This window comes from Cyprinus carpio, chromosome B10 (assembly GCF_018340385.1).
Source record: "Cyprinus carpio isolate SPL01 chromosome B10, ASM1834038v1, whole genome shotgun sequence".
Taxonomy (NCBI): domain Eukaryota; kingdom Metazoa; phylum Chordata; class Actinopteri; order Cypriniformes; family Cyprinidae; genus Cyprinus; species Cyprinus carpio.
Window position 1 is genome coordinate 18822282 of NC_056606.1, and position 19989 is coordinate 18842270.

Genomic DNA, 19989 nt, shown 5'->3' on the forward strand with positions numbered 1-19989 from the left:
TATGTATATGTTGTGTGAAGTGAAAAACTATAGCGTTTGTGTTGTCAAGAAATAGGCAGAATGAATAAAAGTATTTAAAAGAGATTTTTACTGCATGTTATTACTTGCTACATATTCTGCATTTTAACGTTTTTTTTTTTTTTATTGATTTCCTCTCAACAATATTTATACATAGAATAAAGTGGAAGACAGAAAAGATCAGAAAAAATGTAAAATGGACTAAAATAACCTTTTACTCTAGTTTGTCTCTTTATTACTTGAATCCTGTTAGTGTGTGTCTCCACTTTTGTGGCTGATATCACATACTGTGTAGATAGATATATATATATATATATATATATATATATATATATATATATATATATATATATATATATATATAGTGATATATATATATATATATTTATTTATTTATATACATATATTTATTACCATTAACCCATGTAAACTGTGCTATTTTTGACATTTACTCCAGTGTCAAAAGTGTCCCCGTTTACCTGAATTAACTCTACATTTAAGATGTCATAACAGTCCGAAATTGGTACTCCTTTTATCCCACAATGTTTTAATGAATAATGATTTGACTGTGATTTATCTACAAAGAAGTCTTTTGAAGACAGAGAAGGTAAATTGCAGTAATTGCTCATTTACAGACATGCTCTACTTGAAGATCTCTAGGGCCCTTTCTTCTAAATGCCCCAATTAATCTCAGTTTTTCATAGAGAATAATTCCTCCTAGACTCACCAGAATGACCCACATAACTAATGAACAGAACAAAGAAAGGCAGATGTTAAAAGGGGTCATATGATGTTGCTAAAAAGAACATTATTTTGTGTATTTGGTGTAATGAAATTTATAGGGTTTAGGGTTCAAAAAACACATTATTTTCCACATGCTGTACATTATTGGTTCTCCTCTATGCCCCGCCTTCTGAAAGGCGTAGATTTTTACAAAGCTCATCGTTCTGAAAAAAGCAAGGTGTGCTCTGATTGGCCAGCTATCCAGTGCATTGTGATTGGCCGAATGCCTCAAGCATGTGACGGAAATGTTACGCCCCTTGCCATACTGTGATGCGTGTCCCGGTCAGAACACCGGCGCCACAAGACAAAAACATTGCGCTGCGTAAACATAAAACCATGTCTGCATTTGTGATCGGAGAAACGACAAACAACAAGTGCTTAATTTCACCAGGTTTCAATGCCAGTCCTCGCACCCCCCAGCTCTACATATTTGTGCATGTCTCTCTCTGGTAACACACCTGATTCAGATAATCAGCTCGTTAGAAGTGAGCTCTAGAACTGTGTTCCCATTGACATGGTCCCTACACAGTGTTCATTGCTCCCTACTCCCTGAGCAGGGGAAATCTGTTGAAGTTTACTTCACTTCGGAACATTCATTCACGGATTTGTGTTCCACAATGTCTTCACACACGGACAAGTTTACATCATATACCTCTGTAAACAAAATTTTATTCACGTCTCACACACTTCAATGTCCACTTCGCAGGGCACTTAACTTTCGAATAGAACAAATGTATGAAGCCATAAGAGAAACGTGCAGAGCAGGGGGTCACGAGGACTGGAATTGAGAACCGCTACTCTACACTGCTTAAAACTCGCGTTTGAATCATCAGTGGCAAATCCTTTACATATGTAAACGTAGTTACAGACTGTGAGTCAGAACAGCCGGCATTGTAGTCTTCTCTCCCAGGATCAGGAAACAGTCCTCCATAAAATGTGCTGAATATTTGGGTTGAGCTGTTCTGGAACAGTTATGTAAATACAACTTAACCACTGATTTCTAGTTGTGTCCTCTTTTGGAAGACCAAAGAATGTATTTTCGCTTTCACAATGAAACACACAGTGTCTCCACAACATGGTGGCAGCAACAGTACTACATGGGCATATCTAACCTAAGTATCGATATATCAATACTGACGTGAGTATCGAAAGTATGGATACTCAAACAAAAAATATCGATATTAAGGTGTGTTTTATTTACCAGTGATTTTTGAAAACAAAATAAGTGGTATCACCCATCCCTACTACAGCGAGAATCAAAGGTTACGCTTTCTTTCTTTGCGTGAACATTTGGGTGGCGTTATGTGAATCTTCCCACATCGTGATGTAGAAATGTGGGGGTGTGTTAGAACGAGCCGTTTAAGGAGGGAGTGGATGATGGCTTTCATACTTTTTTGTAAATTTTCGGGGCTTAGCCCAAAACTAGGGGGGTCCAGGGGCATACTCCCCCGGGGAGATTTTTTTCCCATTTCCAGCAATACAGTCACGTAACTCAAGTGTTACAACAACGGATTCACAAACCTGTAACAGTTGTCCGCGGTTCGTCTGACGCTGCTTCTGAATCTCTCTCCTGCCGGTGAGGTTTAGTGTTAGTGTTCTAATGGTTAGAGATTTGGACTTGTAACCCGAAGGTCGCAGGTTGGAGTCTCGGTGCTGGCAGGAGTTGTAGGTGGGAGGGAGTGAATGAACAGTGCTCTCTTCCACCCTCAATACCCATGGCTGATGTGCACTTGAGCAATTAAGGCACTAAACCCCCAGTTGCTCCCCAGGCGCCCCAGTCTGAAAGACTGAGAAGAAATGAAACAACGTTGAAGTTATTTAAAAAAAAAAAAAAAAAAAAAACATTCGGGGCTTTTGACAAAACATTCGGGGCTTAAGCCCAATTAGCCGACCCCTGCTCCACCTATGGCGTGGATGAGTCTTAACTTTTTATAAAGAATATCTCTTTGGGTTTGAGACTTTAGTCTTTGCAACTTTACAGATCTTCTTTATGCACCAAGAGCTTGTAACACTCCAAAGAGAAAGGAAAACTTTAAATTGCATTATATGACCCCTTTAAAAGAGTTCTGTGTAAAACACAACAGTGAGTAAATGTTAAAATTTTAATTTATGAATTTTTTTTTTATAAAAATTAGTGACATTTAAACAAGTTAATTGTCAGATCACATACTTTCTGTATTTCATTAAAAACTAAAAATGTGGTGGGGAAGTTTTAACCAGGGAAAAATCCCACAAGAAAGTGGCAAAAAAAATCTATCATCATACTTACAAAATTAACCCCTCCCGTAAATACTATTTTGTATTTGTGAATGTAAACTAAAAGCGATACGATTACGTCGCGTCGCTCGCCTGCAGTAAGCGTCATGTTGAAGAACACCCGCCCATGACTGCTGATCTCGTTCTCTTTCTTTTAGTGGAAGTAAGGAAGTCGTATAATGAGGAGAAAGGAGGACACGTCCTCCTCACATCTGTCCCTTTCCCTCATTAATGCGTTAATCACATTAACGTTTTAGATTGTCGTGGAACGCAGTTGTATGATGTGCACTAGAGCGCGAAACAGAGAGGTCTGCGCGGACTGCAGCTCGCCCGGTAAGACAAACAAAACACATGAAACAAGCGCAAACACAGTGCTGATGAGATTCTGCAGCGTAGGGATTTATTCAGACAGATGTTTATAAAATTGATTTCTCTTAGATTATTTTCAAGTAAACAGTAATAATCCTTACGGATTACATGGATATTGGTGGTTGAAAAAAACAGATTGCGGTTAAATAACAATCCTGATATTTTTCAATGGAAAATAGCGCTAACTGATGATGTTCAGGCCCTCGCTTTTTGATTTATTTATTTTTTAAATAACTTCTCTACGAAGCAAAACTCCATGTTAATTTTAATAAATCAAAGAAAAGACCAGACAATATGTGGAGACCAGTTTCCATCAGAATATGTAGTTGCTATTATCAGCAGTTATTGTTATTATTATAATATAATAATATATATATATATATATATATATATATATATATATATATATATATATATATATATATATATATATATATATATAATAAAATTAAATAAACTGCAACATAAATAACTTGATTTCAGCCAAAGCTGTCTTCAACTAAATAAATAAAATACATTCATACATAAAAATAAATATAGTGATAAACCAATATATTAGCCAGTGCTCGGCCAAAAGGAAAATAAATATTTATTTATTCGTCATTTAATCACTTTTATATGTAGATTTTTCCCCCAACAACCAATACTTACACACTACACAGATTATGTTTGTTTTAGTTTTCCGAAAATCAATATGCAGAACTATATATATATATATATATATATATATATATATATATATATATATATATATATAACGCAGACACAAGAACAATTTATCTACAGCAATGGCCACATTATACTATAAATTATGCGTTTTTATTTCTGGTGTTATATTTATACTGCAATGTTTTGCGATACAGCAGGTCTAAATGATCTACTTCCATCTTTGTTTTGGGCCAATTTGACTGTTCAGTTTAAAATGCTATTTGTTGCTCACATAAAAATGAATGTCTGTAAAAATTTGTGTTGTTATGAAAAGAAAAATGCATGAAATGAGTTACTGTAGCTCCTGTGCTTTAATGACAAAAGCTCTGAATCCTGGTGATCAGAAAAAAGCACATTTGGCCATTTGTACAAAGAAGCCACATGCTTAATGTCACCAATGAAGGCTTATACAGTATACATTTCTCATGCCTTTTGCTCAGACATGTTTTGTAAGGGCCATTATGCAGCTAAGGAGGAAAAATGACTGGAAAATAATGTCAGGATCTGCCTTTTGAGGGGAATTTGTAACTGTGTTACAACACTTCATGACTCACAGCGCTTTTCTTTCTCCCTCTCAGATTCTCGTTGGGCCTCGATCAATCGTGGAGTTCTGATCTGTGACGAATGCTGCAGTATTCACCGAGGCCTGGGCCGCCACAGTTCTCAGGTCCGACACCTGACCCAAACTCCGTGGCCCCCCTCCCAGCTCCAGGTGAAGAACCATGCTGCATGCTCTGATGCGGAGCCGCTTAGCTTTGCATTTCCTGAGGTTACTTTAAAGGAAACGGGGCATTGTATCTCAGTTCCTCAGACAGAAGTAGAACACAGCAGTCTGCACAGCTTCCCTCATCAGCCTCTTTGTCTATTCTATTTCTGTTCTAGCTTTGTTTTTGTTTTTTGCACCTCACCGCAAGATAATGTCTTTAGTAGGGGTGGAACGGTTCATCTTACTCACGGTTCGGTTTGTAACACGGTTTAAGAGTCACGGTTTCGGTACGGTTCGGTAGTTGCTATGTTTAGGCAAAAACTATACTGTCAAATAAAAATAAAGAAAATAAGAACATTCTATCTAACTACAAGCAACAGCACAAATAAATACAATTGAGTAAAGATACAAATAAAATAAACAGTGATTTTCAGTTTTTTTTTTTTTTTTTTTTTTTTTTTTTTTTTTAGGTAGGTACATTAGTTTTCAGGTAAAGAAATTTAATAGAGTAATGAAATGTAAAACAGCATTGCATTTTTGACTGTATAAATTAAAGAGCAATCTTTATTAAAGTTACAAAAGCTATTCAATCAAGAGCAGTGAGTGATTTCTTTGTTGTTGCTGTTTGATTGATATTCAGAAAGTGCTGTCACTTTAAGAGAATGCACTGATACAGTATGTTCAGCTGGCTATGTCTGCTGTGGGATACTTACCAAGATGGGTATTTTGACATCATTTTTGTGTGAATTTATCCATTTAAACACAATACTTCAGGGAAAGCTTAATATTTGCCCGCGTTCTGACTTCTCACTGCGTGCGCAAGGTCGTGTCCTCTGGATCTTAAATGTTTAAACTGGCATACCTGGTTGGAGTTTGATTAGCTGGTTCAGGTGTGTTTAATTAAGGTTGGAACTAAACTCTGCAGGACACCGGCCCTCCAGGACCGAGTTTGGTGACCCCTGTTGTAATGTATTGGGAAGCCAGAATGCGCATCCATCAACAGAAACATATATTAGCCGAACACTGTCTGTTTTACGTGTCATTTATAACATACCATATTACAGATACGTTGTCAGATTTAAGTTGAACCGCGGTCCTAGCGCGTACCGAACCGTGTATGGAGAACCGTATGTTTAAATTTTTTCCGCGAACCGTTCCACCCATAGTCATTAGACATATCACATCCAGCATCTTAAATAATCAGTAGAACCAAACAAGTCATATTAAAACATGCTGCATTAAGCTAAATTCAGAACTGTGGTTAATTGCAGAAGCTGCCACATCATCCGCCATAGCAAGTCATGCCGCCTTCACATGCTATCATAGAGTTTTCCAGTTGTAAATACGACCTGAGAGGCCAATTGTTCGATTTCTGGGTAGAAAATGATAATTCATATAGCTCATGAAGGCAGCACCGGTATCTGGAGGGCCACAGCTATGCAGAATTTAGCTTCAACCTTAATTAAAAACAGACCTCATCCAGCTAATCAAGTCCTTAACACTTATTTAAAAACTACAGGTATGTGTGGTGGAGCGGGGTTGGAACTAAACTCTGTAGCCCCTGGTTTAGAGTCTAGATGCTTCTCACGTGTCTTGCTGAAGCTTGAGTCATAGAAACGCTATTGCAGCTTTTTATGCGTTCATTTTCTTTCTCAAAGTGAAAGTTAAAGGGATTTTGAATTTTGTTATTGTATGTTTGTATTTAATTAATTATACATTTGTTTTTAAAGATATGTTAAATATGATTATATAAGGGTTGTTTAATGTAAGATTTTTTTGGATGAAAACCAGGAGGCCTGTGACTGTCCCATAGACTGCCAAATAAATAACAGTGTCAAGGTCCAGAAAAGGTATGAACGTCATTGTCAGAATACTCCATCTGCCATCAGATGTGCAATCTGTGTTATATGAAGCAACAGGAACACTTTTTGTAAGCAAAGAAAACAAAAATAATGACTTTATTCAACAGTTCCTTTGTCAACAGTATCCTCTGTAACTCTCCAAATCACCATATGCCGCGTATGCTCTTATGTATCATCCGCGCCATAAGGTTTTCTTCGCTTACAAAAAGTGTTCCCGTTGCTTCATATAACCCAGATTGCACGTCTGATGGCAGATGGAGTATTCTGAAGACGACTTTCATACCTTTTATGGACCTTGACACTGCTATTTATTTGGCAGTCTATGGGACAGTCTCAAGCCTCCTGGTTTTCATCCAAAATATCTTAAATTGTGTTCCGAAGACGAACGAAGCTTTTACGGGTTTGGAACGACATGGGGTGGAGTATACCTTTAAGGTAAAGTTCTTGGTGTTCATCCACAGATGGTGAAGTCCCTGTACAATAATGGAGCAAATTCAATCTGGGAACACAGTCTTCTGGATCCATCTTCCATCATGAGTGGAAAACGCAAAGCCAATCCTCAAGACAGAGTCCAGTGAGTCCCATATATCATGATATGTGTGTGGGTTTGTGTGTGTCCCTGTGTGTGTGTGTGTGTGTGTGTGTATATATATATATATATATCTCTCTCATGTGTAGAACCAATCGAGTCTCTCAGCATAAACATGCTCACTTTATTGTTTATCTTCTCTCTCAGCCCCAACAAAACAGATTTCATAAAGGCTAAATATCAAATGCTGGCATTTGTTCATCGAATGCCTTGTCGTGAAGATGATAGCGTTACAGCCAAAGACCTCAGCAAGGTAATATAATAATAATAATAATAATAATATGAGTGGACAAGAACCTCCGAGATGAAACTGAGATTTAAACAAAGACTATCAAAGATCTATTTCTGATTTGATCTTCAAGTTCTTGAGACAAAAACCATCAAACGAACCATGAATTCATCTTTGTTTTCAGCAACTTCACTCTAGCGTTCGAACCGGGAATTTGGAAACTTGTCTGAGGCTGTTGTCATTGGGAGCGCAGGCTAACTTTTTCCATCCAGTAAGTTTCAATGTTATTGTTTAATTTTCTGTTCTAGGTAATGTAAATTAAAACAACATATTAAAAGCAGTATCTGTACCAACACTGAAACTAGCATAGTTCAGCCAAAGGACAGATCGTAGTTTAAGATACTTGATAAATTTTGACCAAATATGTAAATACTGTATTCTACATGACTGTATATATAGATCTCAATCCACTGCTAAGGTGGAATAAGGTTTCATTGTTTTGCAGCATTTGCTATTTAATCGAAGCACTCCATAGCAGGTTTTAAGTTGTATTGTCCTTAACTGAATTATTCCAGTGAATGCCACGTCATTTGTTTTCTTCAGGAGAAAGGAAATACTCCATTACATGTGGCCGCTAAAGCAGGCCAGCTGCTACAGGCGGAGCTGCTCACTGTGTATGGAGCAGATCCCGGAGCACCAGACAGTTCTGGGAATACTCCTATTGACTACGCCAGGTGAGAGAGAAGCAGATCTGAGGGATCAACAATACAAAGATTCAGCAGTTTCAGTTATGTTTAATATTCTGTTTAGGGTTGCAAAGGGGTGGAAAATTTGTGGTAAATTTCCAAAAATCCCTGAAAAGTTTCCAAAATATCTGTAATGTTTCCGAAGTTTACTGGAAGTTTTCCACCTTTTTGCAACCCTAGTTCTGTTATCTGTTATGTCCCACTATAGGCAGGCAGGACACCAGGAACTTGCAGACAGACTGGTGGAGATCCAGTTTGAGCTGACAGACAGACTAGCGTTCTATCTGTGTGGAAGAAAGCCAGGTCAGTCTAGCGTTCTATCTTTGTGGAAGAATGTAAGTTAAGTACTTGGTATGTTGTTATGATTTTTCTTTTTTTTCATATAATGTTTTTGATCAACACTTTATAATTCCTCAGATAGCAGACAGGTAGGATGAGCTCCCTTTTGTATCACATCTCTCTTTAATCTGTTTTTGATTATAATACTTAATTGCATAATTTGTTTTCTTTGCTGGCTCCATTTGGATAAGAAATGTGTAAGTATGGAAATAGTACTCGTTGGTCTTTCTAGTAAGTGCTGATCAGATGATAACAGCTCTTGGGTCATTCCGTGTCAACTCAACCAGAGGTCCTCGGCTCAGATTTTTGATGTTGCTAATATTTTTTTTCTGAAGAAAGATAAACATGTTTAGTGATGAAAGCAAAAATATTAAATGTCATGGATGAATATTTACTGAGTAATCTGCTTTTTTGTAGACGAGAGTCAAAATGGCAATTTTCACAGACAGATTCAAAGCCAAATTTCAGGGAGCTAAAAATGACTTCAGAAAGATGGCAGCATCATAATGTTACTTTTACACAGAGATTGTTAGGTAAAAAATCATCCATGATATTTTATATTTTGGCTTTCAAAACTATAGATTTTTATCTTTCTTAAGAAAAACATATTAGCGAAATCAAAAATGTGAGCTGGGGAAGTTTTTGAAATTTGCTTGATTTGATAGCCTCTTATAATTATTATTTTTTTATTATTATTTATTATTATTAAAAAATTTTTTTACTTATATGGGTTTTGAATTTTTAGGTTTGGAAGTAGCAGCAAAGAAGAAGCTTCAATCGGTAAGTTGTACAGGGGTAAGATGTTTCTTGATTTTATAATTTGTTTGTTTGTTAGCTTTTTTTTTTTATTTTTTAAATTTTGTTTGTTTTGACATATTTTTGGTTGTTTATTTTTTTTGTTTGTATGATAACCTTGTTGTGCTGGTCTCAGCTCAGTAATCATCAGTTTGAAGAACTAGCAATGGATGTTTATGATGAAGTTGACAGAAGAGAAACGGATGCAGGTTAGAAGTGTGGTATTCTGATCTCTGTACATTTTTCTCTCAAAGTATAAACCCTGATTTTATCCTAACATTTTGAATGGTGTAATTATTTTGTGTTTATAGTCTGGCTTACGACTCAGAACCACAGCACCTTGGTAACTGACACCACGGTGGTACCTTTCCTCCCTGTCAACCCTGAATATTCTTCCACTAGGAATCAGGTACATTGACAAAGATACAAACTCACCTTCTAAAACGATTGTTTTTTTTTTTAAATAATGTTTGAGTTTCTGTTTGTGGTGTTTATGTTGCAGGGACGTCAGAAGCTCGCAAGGTTTAATGCACATGAGTTTGCGACGCTGGTTGTTGATATTTTAACTGATGCCAAGCGCCGTCAGCAAGGAAATTCTCCTGATAATTTCAAAGGTGATGAAGAGGGGTTTTGGGTTTTTCTTTTATCATGAACCATATAATGCATAAAGCTCAACTTCCACTCTTTGTTTCTGTCCAGATAATGTGGAGTTAATTCTGAAGGACATTGGGAACCGTCGTGGCAGTGAAAGTCCAGAGATGGATCAGCCTGATTATGACAGTGTGGCATCTGATGAAGATACGGAGCAAGAACCAACATCTGGAAAAGACGAGCGGACCAAGGTACGTGCTTTACTATCTTTATTGTCTTTGCCATAATTAACAATGAGTTAACATCAGAGCAACCTACAATGTAAAAGTGCAGTAAGTATTCACAAAGTGCAATCCATTATACCTTATACAATTTGTTTCACAATCTTGTAACAGACAGGCAGACAGCAGAGATATAAAAATTATTGTCCATATGAAAATATATTGCAGATTTTGAAATATGGTGTAAATACTGCAACAATGCATAGTCCAGTTGTCAGCTATTACAGTAGTGTAGGAAAAGATGTGTGGTGCATGTGATGGGCTAGCTAGATGCATATTAGAAAAATGTTAGTTCAACAGTCTCACAGCACTGGGATAGAGGCTGCGGGCCAGTCTGGTGGTTCTGGCTCTGATGGCCTGGCATCGTTTCCCTTAGGCCAGCCGCAGAAACAGGTGATGAGCTGGGTGCGATTGATCCCGCAGGATGTTTTGCACTCTCCCCAGACAGTGGGTGGTATAGACGTTGCTGATCTCCAGGAGGTTCTTCCCAATGATTTCCCCTGCTGTCCTCACCACCCTCTTGAATGCTTGCTGTTCATGCTGCAACAGTTTTATATGGTCCTCTGTGTCGCCAGCCGTACATGTAATTCATCCATCTTGTTGCGGGTCGACCGTGCATTAGAGAGGAAGATGGTAGGAAGCGGTGGCTTGGACAAATTAGCATTTAGCCTGGCCCACACACCCGCTCGCTTTCCTCTCTTCTGTTTCCGCTCGCAGCGTCTCATCCTCCTCCTCACTTCTGTGAGAGTTCCCAGTAGTGGTCTGATGAGCTCCAGAGGAATAAATGCCTCAGCTGGTAGATAATGTATTCCAGAATTGAGTTCTAAAAGTTTGTCATGGCTGTACTGAAGTTTCTCTGCTCTGTAACTGTGCAGAATAATACACAGTACCGCCAATAATGTGCATAAAGTATGCCAGTTGTAAAGCAACTCAAAGACGCTGCTACTGTGCACACCACATTGTCAATTGCGAAAAAACATTAAGCGTACTTCAGGGTGTACAGTAGTGTGTGGGATCAAATTTAACTATGATCTCTTCTCTAAGAGCTCAGAGTCTTCAGACTTGTCAGACAGCCCCATCACTGTGCAGGAGTTCATGGAAGTGAAAAGTGCCCTCACTGCCTCCGAAGCAAAGATCCAACAGCTCCTTAAGGTCAACTGTCATCTTGGTGAGGAGTTGAGACTCATGCAGAGCAAGGTAAGCAGTCGGATCACACCTCAAAAGGATTTTATTTTTTGCCATATTGCCCAGCCCTACTCAATTGTGTTGTCCAATGTACTGATTTCGGTACCAGTCAGTATTAAAATTTTAAGGTGTATTCCCACCTGTCTTGTTTGGTTCGAATGAATCGAACTCAAGTTAATTTCCCCCCTTGGTGCGGCTCTTTTGAGCAGGTGTAAATACAGCAATCGCACTCGGGTGGGGACCAAACAAGTACCAAGACCTAGCTGAAGAGGTGGTCTCAGTCTGGTTCAAAACGAACTCTGGTATGGTAGAATGGATGAACTAATGAATGGATGACCTTGGCACACATGTAGTTTTGGGCAGTGTGAGAGTGAACCACACCAATCCAAAAAAAACCCTAAAAAACATTGCATTTGGTCGGGACCAAAGCAAGTGAACTAGCATACTTTCCTGGTGTGAATACACCCTTGAAAATGTGATGATACAAGCTTTTCCCGCAGGACATTTGAGTGCTATGAGTGTATTCTTAAACACCTCTGATTGGCCATGGTGTTCACGCTCTCAACAGATAGGTCTGTGATCCGCCACGATGATCATCTCTTCATGATGTTCACCGAACGCTTACACAGATTACTCTTACACACGGGAGCATTTGAAAGCTGTGACTATCAGAGGATCAGTCTATGAGCAGATATATTAGGGATCCACTGACGGATCCGCTGATAGATGCAGCTTTCAAACGCTCCTGTGTGTGCATATGTTTAAGCATTCTGTGAAGAGTGTGAATCATTGTAGCCAATCACAGACATATCTGTTGTGCGTGTGAACACAATGGCCAATCAGATGTGTTTAAGAATCCGCTCAACAGCGCTCAAAATATTTGCGGGAAATGCTGGTATCGTCCTTTTTTACTTTTCAGTACCGAGGTCAGTACTTTTGACAACACTACTGCTCAACACTCCCATTTTTGCTGCAAATATCTGACTCTGCTTGGTGCCTTCTTTTCAGTTGAACTCCCTCCAGAATGAAAACAGCACTCTGAAATGGCATACTCCTAACAGTTTGGAAAGGCTGCAGGACCTCCCGCACAGGGCAGCTCCACGTGGCTGTAGGGCCATGTCGATGTATGAGACCGGCTCGGGTCTGAGGCAGTACCTCCCTAGGGGAGAAACGGTCTGCCCTGACACAACCCTGACTCTTCAACCACTGCCATCAAATGTAAGTACAAGCCAAATCAAATTGGTTGTCGCCCTCCTGTTTCATTATTCCCTTGGTTTTAACTCATTTGGTAACTCAGTGAATCATCACTTGAGGTATGCATTGATAGCCCCTATTCTCTTTTTAATCATTCATATTTAAAAAAAATCCCTTTGCCCACTCAAAACATAATCTGAACCCTTTCTAGATTGGGAAGGGTCCCTCTGCGACTGCCTTCTCCTCCCTTCCCACGTTCCCATCAACTCTGTCCTGGTCCTGGGATGAGATAACCCAAAGGGTGAAGTACCTGCTCAGTGAATAGGCTGTTGAAAGGGCTTCTCTTTTATCTGTCCCCCATTTACTCAGTGCATGAACCACAGATCTGTCCAACCAATGGACAACTTGTTCCTTAGCTGGACTACTAACGTTAAACCGTATGCACAGCGAGAGACGCCAGCTTTTAACATTACTCACAACTCTGCTTGATGTGTAAAGCAGTCACTGGCTCTCTGATATCTCAGACCCAAAACATACTCTACGCAAGTATGTGAATGCAGATGCTTGTAGCTACACAAGTTTGATGTCATCCATCGTTTTGAAATGTATCAGAATGTAATTGAGTGATTTTATTTTTAGATTTTGGAGTTTGTTTTTGTCTGTATTTTTTTAGGTTACATTGGGCCTTGTTAGTGTTTAAGTTTGTTTAAAGATTTTTGTTTTTATAATTGGTTGGGGCTTTCTGACGTAAACTTTCGAATTCATGAAAAAGTATTGTATTTTCAAAATGTTAGTTGGCACGGAATATATGTTGAATTTTGACATTGCCAACCTTTAAATTAAGTTGACAGTAAGTAATAAACTGTATTGAGCATTGAGTAGTTGAGTATTGTGCATTTTTCCTTACCACTATTTTTTTAATAGTTGTTTAATGATTTTAATGGAACCGGAATCAGAACCGGAACTGTTAGCAGAATGGGAACCAGAAACGGAACCGGAAAATTTCTAATGATTCCCAACCCTAGTATTAAAACATTGTCTTGTTCTAGTGAACCAAGTATCTGCATTTTGTCTCAACTTGTGAGCTAAATGTATTGTCACACCCCTAGTGTCTATGAGTGTGATAAATAATGATGTATGATGATATAGCTTTCATTCTTCAGATCAATCGTTTATTCATGAAAAAAAAAAATCAGTTTGAATAAGGAAAGCGATAACTTTGCCATAGTATTCTTTCAAATGTTAAAGTTGCCACAGTCATTGCATTCTTTAGATGTGCTACACTTTATGTGTACCATTTTGTTTTATTAGTTTATTTATTAGAATTTGAAAGATAATAACAAGATTGGTTGATGAGTGAGATCTGATTTTAGTCCTTGAAAACCAAAAAAGTAGGGCAAGTCCTTGAAAGTCCTGGAATTTTATTTTGCAGTATCTGTACGAACTGTTTAACTTCGTTAACAGTTCTTGGACTATTTTAATGTTTTTGTTGTTGTTCATTGAACTGAACTGTAGTTTTCTGTCTTTGTATGTGTCCTATTTTATATTAATTTCCTAGTATTTAATTTAACATCATTTCTTTTGAACAAAACAATTTCAGAACTTTCATGTTTTAGATTGTAGGTCATCTTGTATCCTGCCAAGGACAAAGCTAACCAGCAAAACTGGATATCAAAAGCATCCTAAATGTTACATGTGTTTGCACCATATTGTAGTGAGTAAACTTTCTTGGTATTGCGGTTTCAAATATCCCACCATAACCTGTAGTCTGAGCCTGTCAGGCAGATACGTTACTAGTTAGTTTCAAGGAAAATCATTTTCAAATAAGGTTTTTTTTTTTTTTTTTTTTTTTTTTGCCAAATAACCGTGTATTTGTTGGCCCCAGCAACCCCCGGAAAAAAGTTCAGGCTCAGGAATTTTTTTTGCTTTAACCCCTGATTTATGTGATATACTGGAGCCAAACCTGAGAAAGTAGACCAGAATATTCTCTTGCATTCCTGGACATGCGATTTGCGTAGCTGTAATTCATAGGCGGGGATTATACTAATTGTGAATGAACGTGCACGAGCGTCCTGTTTATGAATGATTGGAATTCATTAACATACACATGTTTAACTATCAGATCGGAAGTTTTATGAAGCATTTGTAAAACCGGAGGAGAGTTTTCGGGAAGTTTTCATGAGTGAAACCCATTGAATGTATACGTTTTATCAGTTCCTTCATACTCAGTTGAACCCATGGCCTTGGTTTTGCTAGTGCCATGCAACGGTTTGAAGAGAGTCTTGTTAAGCAAGTTAAAGTTAGTTAAACTGATAACATGTTTATAGCTAACTATATGAATAATAATGCAGGGCAGATAAATAAGGCAGATGTTTGAAGGTAACTATCGCTTCCTTGAGTCTTAAGGTTTTGTTAATGCGAGAACATGTTTTACAGCGTGTTGGCCAAGTGTCTGCGTGTGACTGCTTGCATGGAGTATGAATCTGGCTTTACTTTAAAGCTCTATTGTGCTGAAGTTTTGATTCTTCAACCAAAAGCATGATGGTTTGCTGTGTCTTCAGGCTGTAAGCTGAGTGAGCACCAGTAGTTGGTATGTTACATTTATTATGCATTGATTTTGCTGTGATTTTATTATTGTTATATTGATGTTAATTAGACGCCCAGTGCGGCATGCCAGAAAGTGACTATAATAATGCACTGAACCACACTGAGATGGACGAATCTGGGTTTGTCTTTGCACCTCTTGTTGTTTTAAAAAAACATATATTCAAAGGTTTCTTTTTTTGTTGACACTGAACCCGTCCAACTACAGGTCAATGCAGAATAACTTTTCCAGGAAGAGCGGCTGGCTGGGAGATGGTACAGTGCCACAATCAGAAAACCTATCTGAGGGTGAGTGCGACTCGTCTCTACCCCGCACAGAGGACGTCATCAGCAAAACAGAGCTGATCACTAAGAACATCCAGGAATTACTCAGAGCTGCGCAAGAGAATAATCATGAGAGGTAAGAAAATTAGTCTGGCGTTTGTGCGGCGACAGCATGGGTAGGTTTAGAGGCATATAAAATGGTCTTCCAGTCTCCAGTCAGAAACTCCAAAGGCATTCAGCCCTGGGGACACAGGGTTTTCTTTTGTCTGTTAAGCAAGGGATGGAATTGTGTCAGCACAGCTGGGATATAACAACACATGACCAAGATGGAAGGACACACATGTAGATTCACAAATGGCTCATGCTTCACCATGAGTTTACACCATGAGTTTACACCATGAGTTTTCACCATGAGTTTACACCATGAGTTTACACCATGAAGTGTTCAGTATTCACATAAGTATCAGGAATAGCCATTTGGATGTAAAACTCTGAACGCTGAGCCTTTGTTGCTTGACTTGTGCTGGTATTGAGCCTCTGGTCACTGCCTATCATTAGCATAGGTTAGCATTTCACTCACACAGATCTCTTTCATCACTTCAGTTCTCCTTTCACAGTGTAAAAAAAGTCACTGTGTGGTTGCTGTGGTGTTCTGGGTGGTTTTTACCATTAATAACCACTCATTTAAAAACTTGTTTTAAATGTGCATTTCTAAATATGATGTATGCTTGCATTATTTTGTGAATTTTTTTTTTTAATGTTATTTATTTATTTATTTTTTATTTAAGGCTTTGAGTGTGAATCAAGTTTGTTGGGATGATTAGATTCATGTTTGGTTCTACTTCACATTTTTAGAGTTTTTTGGAATCATATTTGAATCATAATTTAAATGATCCTTTTTTTTATCAATTGAATAAGAAAAAATAACATTTTTCATTGTATTCCTTTGTCGAAGCTTCGTCCCGTGTTCAGAGAGAATTCTCGTAGCAGTGACAGAAATGGCTACATTATTCCCTAAGGTAAGCCTTGAGCCCACAAGGAAACTTTGCCTTAAAGGGGTGGTTGATTGTGATTTCACTATTTTTAACTTTAGTTACTGTGTAATGTTGTTGTTTGAGCATAAATAATATCTGCAAAGTTAGGACACTGAAAGTTCAATGCAAACAGAGATATTGTCTTTTAAAATTATGGCAGTTTAATGCCTACAGTTACGCCTGGGTTGGTCACATCACAAACTGAAATTTACATAATCCCCGCCCCCGGGACCATGCAACAAAGGGGGCGAGGCCATGCTGTGCTGCTTTAGAGAAGAGGAAGAGTTGTTGCCATGCAATCAAAACTAGGGGTTCACAAAAAAATCTATTCATATATGAATCACAATTCTGTCTTCTAATGATTCTAATGGATTCACTAGTTTCAAAATCAGTGTTCTAAAGCAGCAGTTCTTAATCCTGTTCCTCATGTCCCACTGCTCTGCTCTCACCTGGGGGCTGTTTCATAAAAGACGCTAAGAAAAGCGGGGATTAAAGTCCAAAACCTGACTTGAATGTCAGAATGTTCTACTAATAAGCATAAAAGGTACAGCTGTCATAAAACCCGAGAGAAAGGCGGCATGGCTAAAAAATGCTGATCAACTGAATGGGCAAGTAACAACTATGTTTAAATGTTTTCATATTAGCTAAAAAAAAAAAAAAAAAAAAACTTACATTTTGGGCACAATACCGGACCTGCCAACCTTTATGCGTTTTGCGGCTAAGCAATTTGACCTCAAAGTACGCTGGTACGATTTGTCATTCTAAACTAGATTTCTGTTTTATTTCTCTCCTAGTAGCCTATAGTTTTATCGTTTCAGTTCAAAGCAGCTCGCGCTCGCCCCGTCAGATACTCTGACAGAAAGGCTGTGTGTGAGGCTGACAGAGACGCGCTATTTAATGTGTTGGAGATGTGCTGTTTCCTTAATGCATAACTTACATTTCACAGGTATATTCTCCACCTATAAATGTTAAAAAAGCCATGGAAATATTTCCATTTTGCTGTCAGAAGTGCAAGAGCTTTTGCTTTGCGATTCTTTGCTAAACTCCAGAGACTTCATTTAGAATGAGTGCCAAACAGACAGAGCTCAATGAAATGGGAGTGCAATAACTCAATACAAATATTTGTAGTTGGAAAATAAATGTGACATATGTAGAATTTTAAACCTACAATTAAGTGTATTTGTATGATAGCACTTACTGTAAAGTGTAATGGGGTAATCAAAATAGCCTTTTTACTCAATTAGTCTGTGCTTTTTATCATTTTAATTTTTAGTTTAGTAACTTTAACTTCTGCTTTAAAAGGATTGTTTTTGTTTTTAGATTGCAATGTTACAGTGTTACAATGTAATGTGATTTTTAACGCTTTTTTGCACATAATATATGCCTACATGCTTACATTCACTTTATTTGTTTAATCCAAATACAAAATACTGAGATAGGCTCTAATATTTTCTGGGTCTCATTCAGTCTCAACCTGATAAGCATTACTGATGATGCCATTGTTTACAATACAACACTGGAGCACATGCACTGAGGTAAGGAGCGTGACGTTTCACAACACATTGGGCCAGCTAACCAATCTGAGCCCATTGTGTATTTCTGAGGGAGGGGCTCAATAAAACCAGGAAATCATCAGAGTGTTCATAGGAGAAGGGACAAAGCAGTGTAGAATAAAGGTAAATTATGGGAATATTTTTTATTTTTTTAAACAAAGCATTAACACATGTTGGACAGCACCCCATAAACAGTTGAGCCTAGATAATAAAAAAAAAATAAGTTTACCACTCCTTTAATGAAGAATATATCTATTTATAGCCTTGTCTAATATTTTTGCATACACAGCAAGCAATAAATGGTAAAAAGGTTCTGAAATTGTCATTACAGAGGCCATCCTCTGAGTCCGTCCGCGGGTCCTTGCGCCTCTTGACCTCCAGTGCCAGCCGTCTGCAGGGCGAATGTCAAAAGGCCACCTCACACGACTCCCAGCAGGTTATTCAGTGTGCCTATGACATTGCCAAGGCGGCTAAACAGCTAGTTACTGTGACTACCAAAGACAGTAACTGAGTTACAGTACAAGTGAGCGCCTTTCCTGTTCAGTGTTTCACCATGTATTTTTATTTGCTATTATATTGTCCAGTATTATTGATGATCAACACAGCACAGTTTGGTTTGTATTACTGCAAATAATGAATTGTTTTTTAAGTTTATGCATACATACACTAACATACCTTTTGGGGCACTAAGCCTTAAGAATCAATGCCCTGTTTTTTGTCCTAGCTTTATGGTGCCGTTTTTAAATGTAAACTAATATTTTACATTGCTTCCCATGGTGCTAATTAACTGATATGTCATGTCTGTATTGCTCCTGTTTTTGGATAAACAGAACAAGGCCTTTGCTCATTTAATACCTGGACATTTCAAATATACCACAAACAAAGTTGAAGTGAGACAAAAACCATATATAGCTGTTATTGCTGAAATTCAGCTGGTGTACTAAGTGTTTCTTTGTCTTGAAAACCAGCTCTCTTAAAATGTGACAGTGATGTAGATTTCAGGACACACAATGCCTCATTTCTTGTGCAATAAATAACTTAAGCCTCGCTGCAAAATCCTAACTTGCCTGTCCTGGTTTTGCCATTGTATTAAGTATTCAGAGTGTATTGTCTTATTATGGAGTGCTTTAGTATTTGAGCTGTTATACCTCACTTGTGTGTGTGTGGGTTTCTGTTTTAAACCTAAATATATAGTCTCTTGCAAATGCAGACATGTTGCTCATGATTTTAATATGTCATGTTTGTCATTTACACTATAAGTTGTGTGTGTGTGTGTGTTTCACTCATTGTTCCTTAACGCTATCCAGTCCAAATGTACTACTCCTTATTTTCAGTGCCCTTTGCGGTTTAATCCTAGGTATGTGTGTGAAGGTTTTCATTCATCCAGGTCATCAGAGAATGGTTTATTCATAGACAACTGCAAAATGAAATACTGTTTTTATGAATTCACTCAGCCTGATGTTTTAGAGAAGGTCTTGTGTTAATTTGCGTGTCCAAAGGATGTGTTTATCTGTTGCCTTGTCTGAAATGATACAAATAACACCAACAATTGCCACCAGCTGCTGTGTTAGTGATTTCGGTATTATGTGGTATCGCTTTGTATTATTCAGTACATGTATTATATTTATATACAACTTATATATGTAAGCTGCTAGTTGTCAGTCATGTATGCAGCTAATCTGGTGTGAGTTTTCAGATTTCTTGCTCCAATATGTGCGGGATGTGTACACATGCACTTACCTGCTCAGCTCAGAAGGTCATGTTGGCCTTCATATGGGATATACATCATGCAGTTGATGCCGCTTCAATGAAAGTCTTGTTACTAAATATAATAAATTTTAACTGTACTGAAGCTTAAACGTGTCATGGTTTAATGCATGTCT

General features: G+C 37.9%; 1 protein-coding gene across 1 annotated transcript; it reads left to right on the forward strand.

Annotated features, from left to right (window-relative positions):
• The first annotated feature begins 3239 nt into the window (after nt 1–3239).
• On the forward strand, nt 3240–19958 carry git2b (G protein-coupled receptor kinase interacting ArfGAP 2b). The gene is given in 20 exon segments (XM_042733030.1): nt 3240–3390; nt 4713–4846; nt 7164–7276; nt 7439–7544; nt 7705–7791; nt 8124–8254; nt 8475–8569; nt 8649–8735; nt 9366–9385; nt 9537–9609; nt 9712–9809; nt 9903–10014; nt 10100–10242; nt 11317–11469; nt 12466–12675; nt 12863–12968; nt 15308–15377; nt 15464–15655; nt 16475–16538; nt 18438–19958. Coding segments are annotated over 20 exon segments (2229 nt in total). The 5' UTR covers nt 3240–3335; the 3' UTR covers nt 18618–19958.
• Nucleotides 19959–19989: the final 31 nt, after the last annotated feature.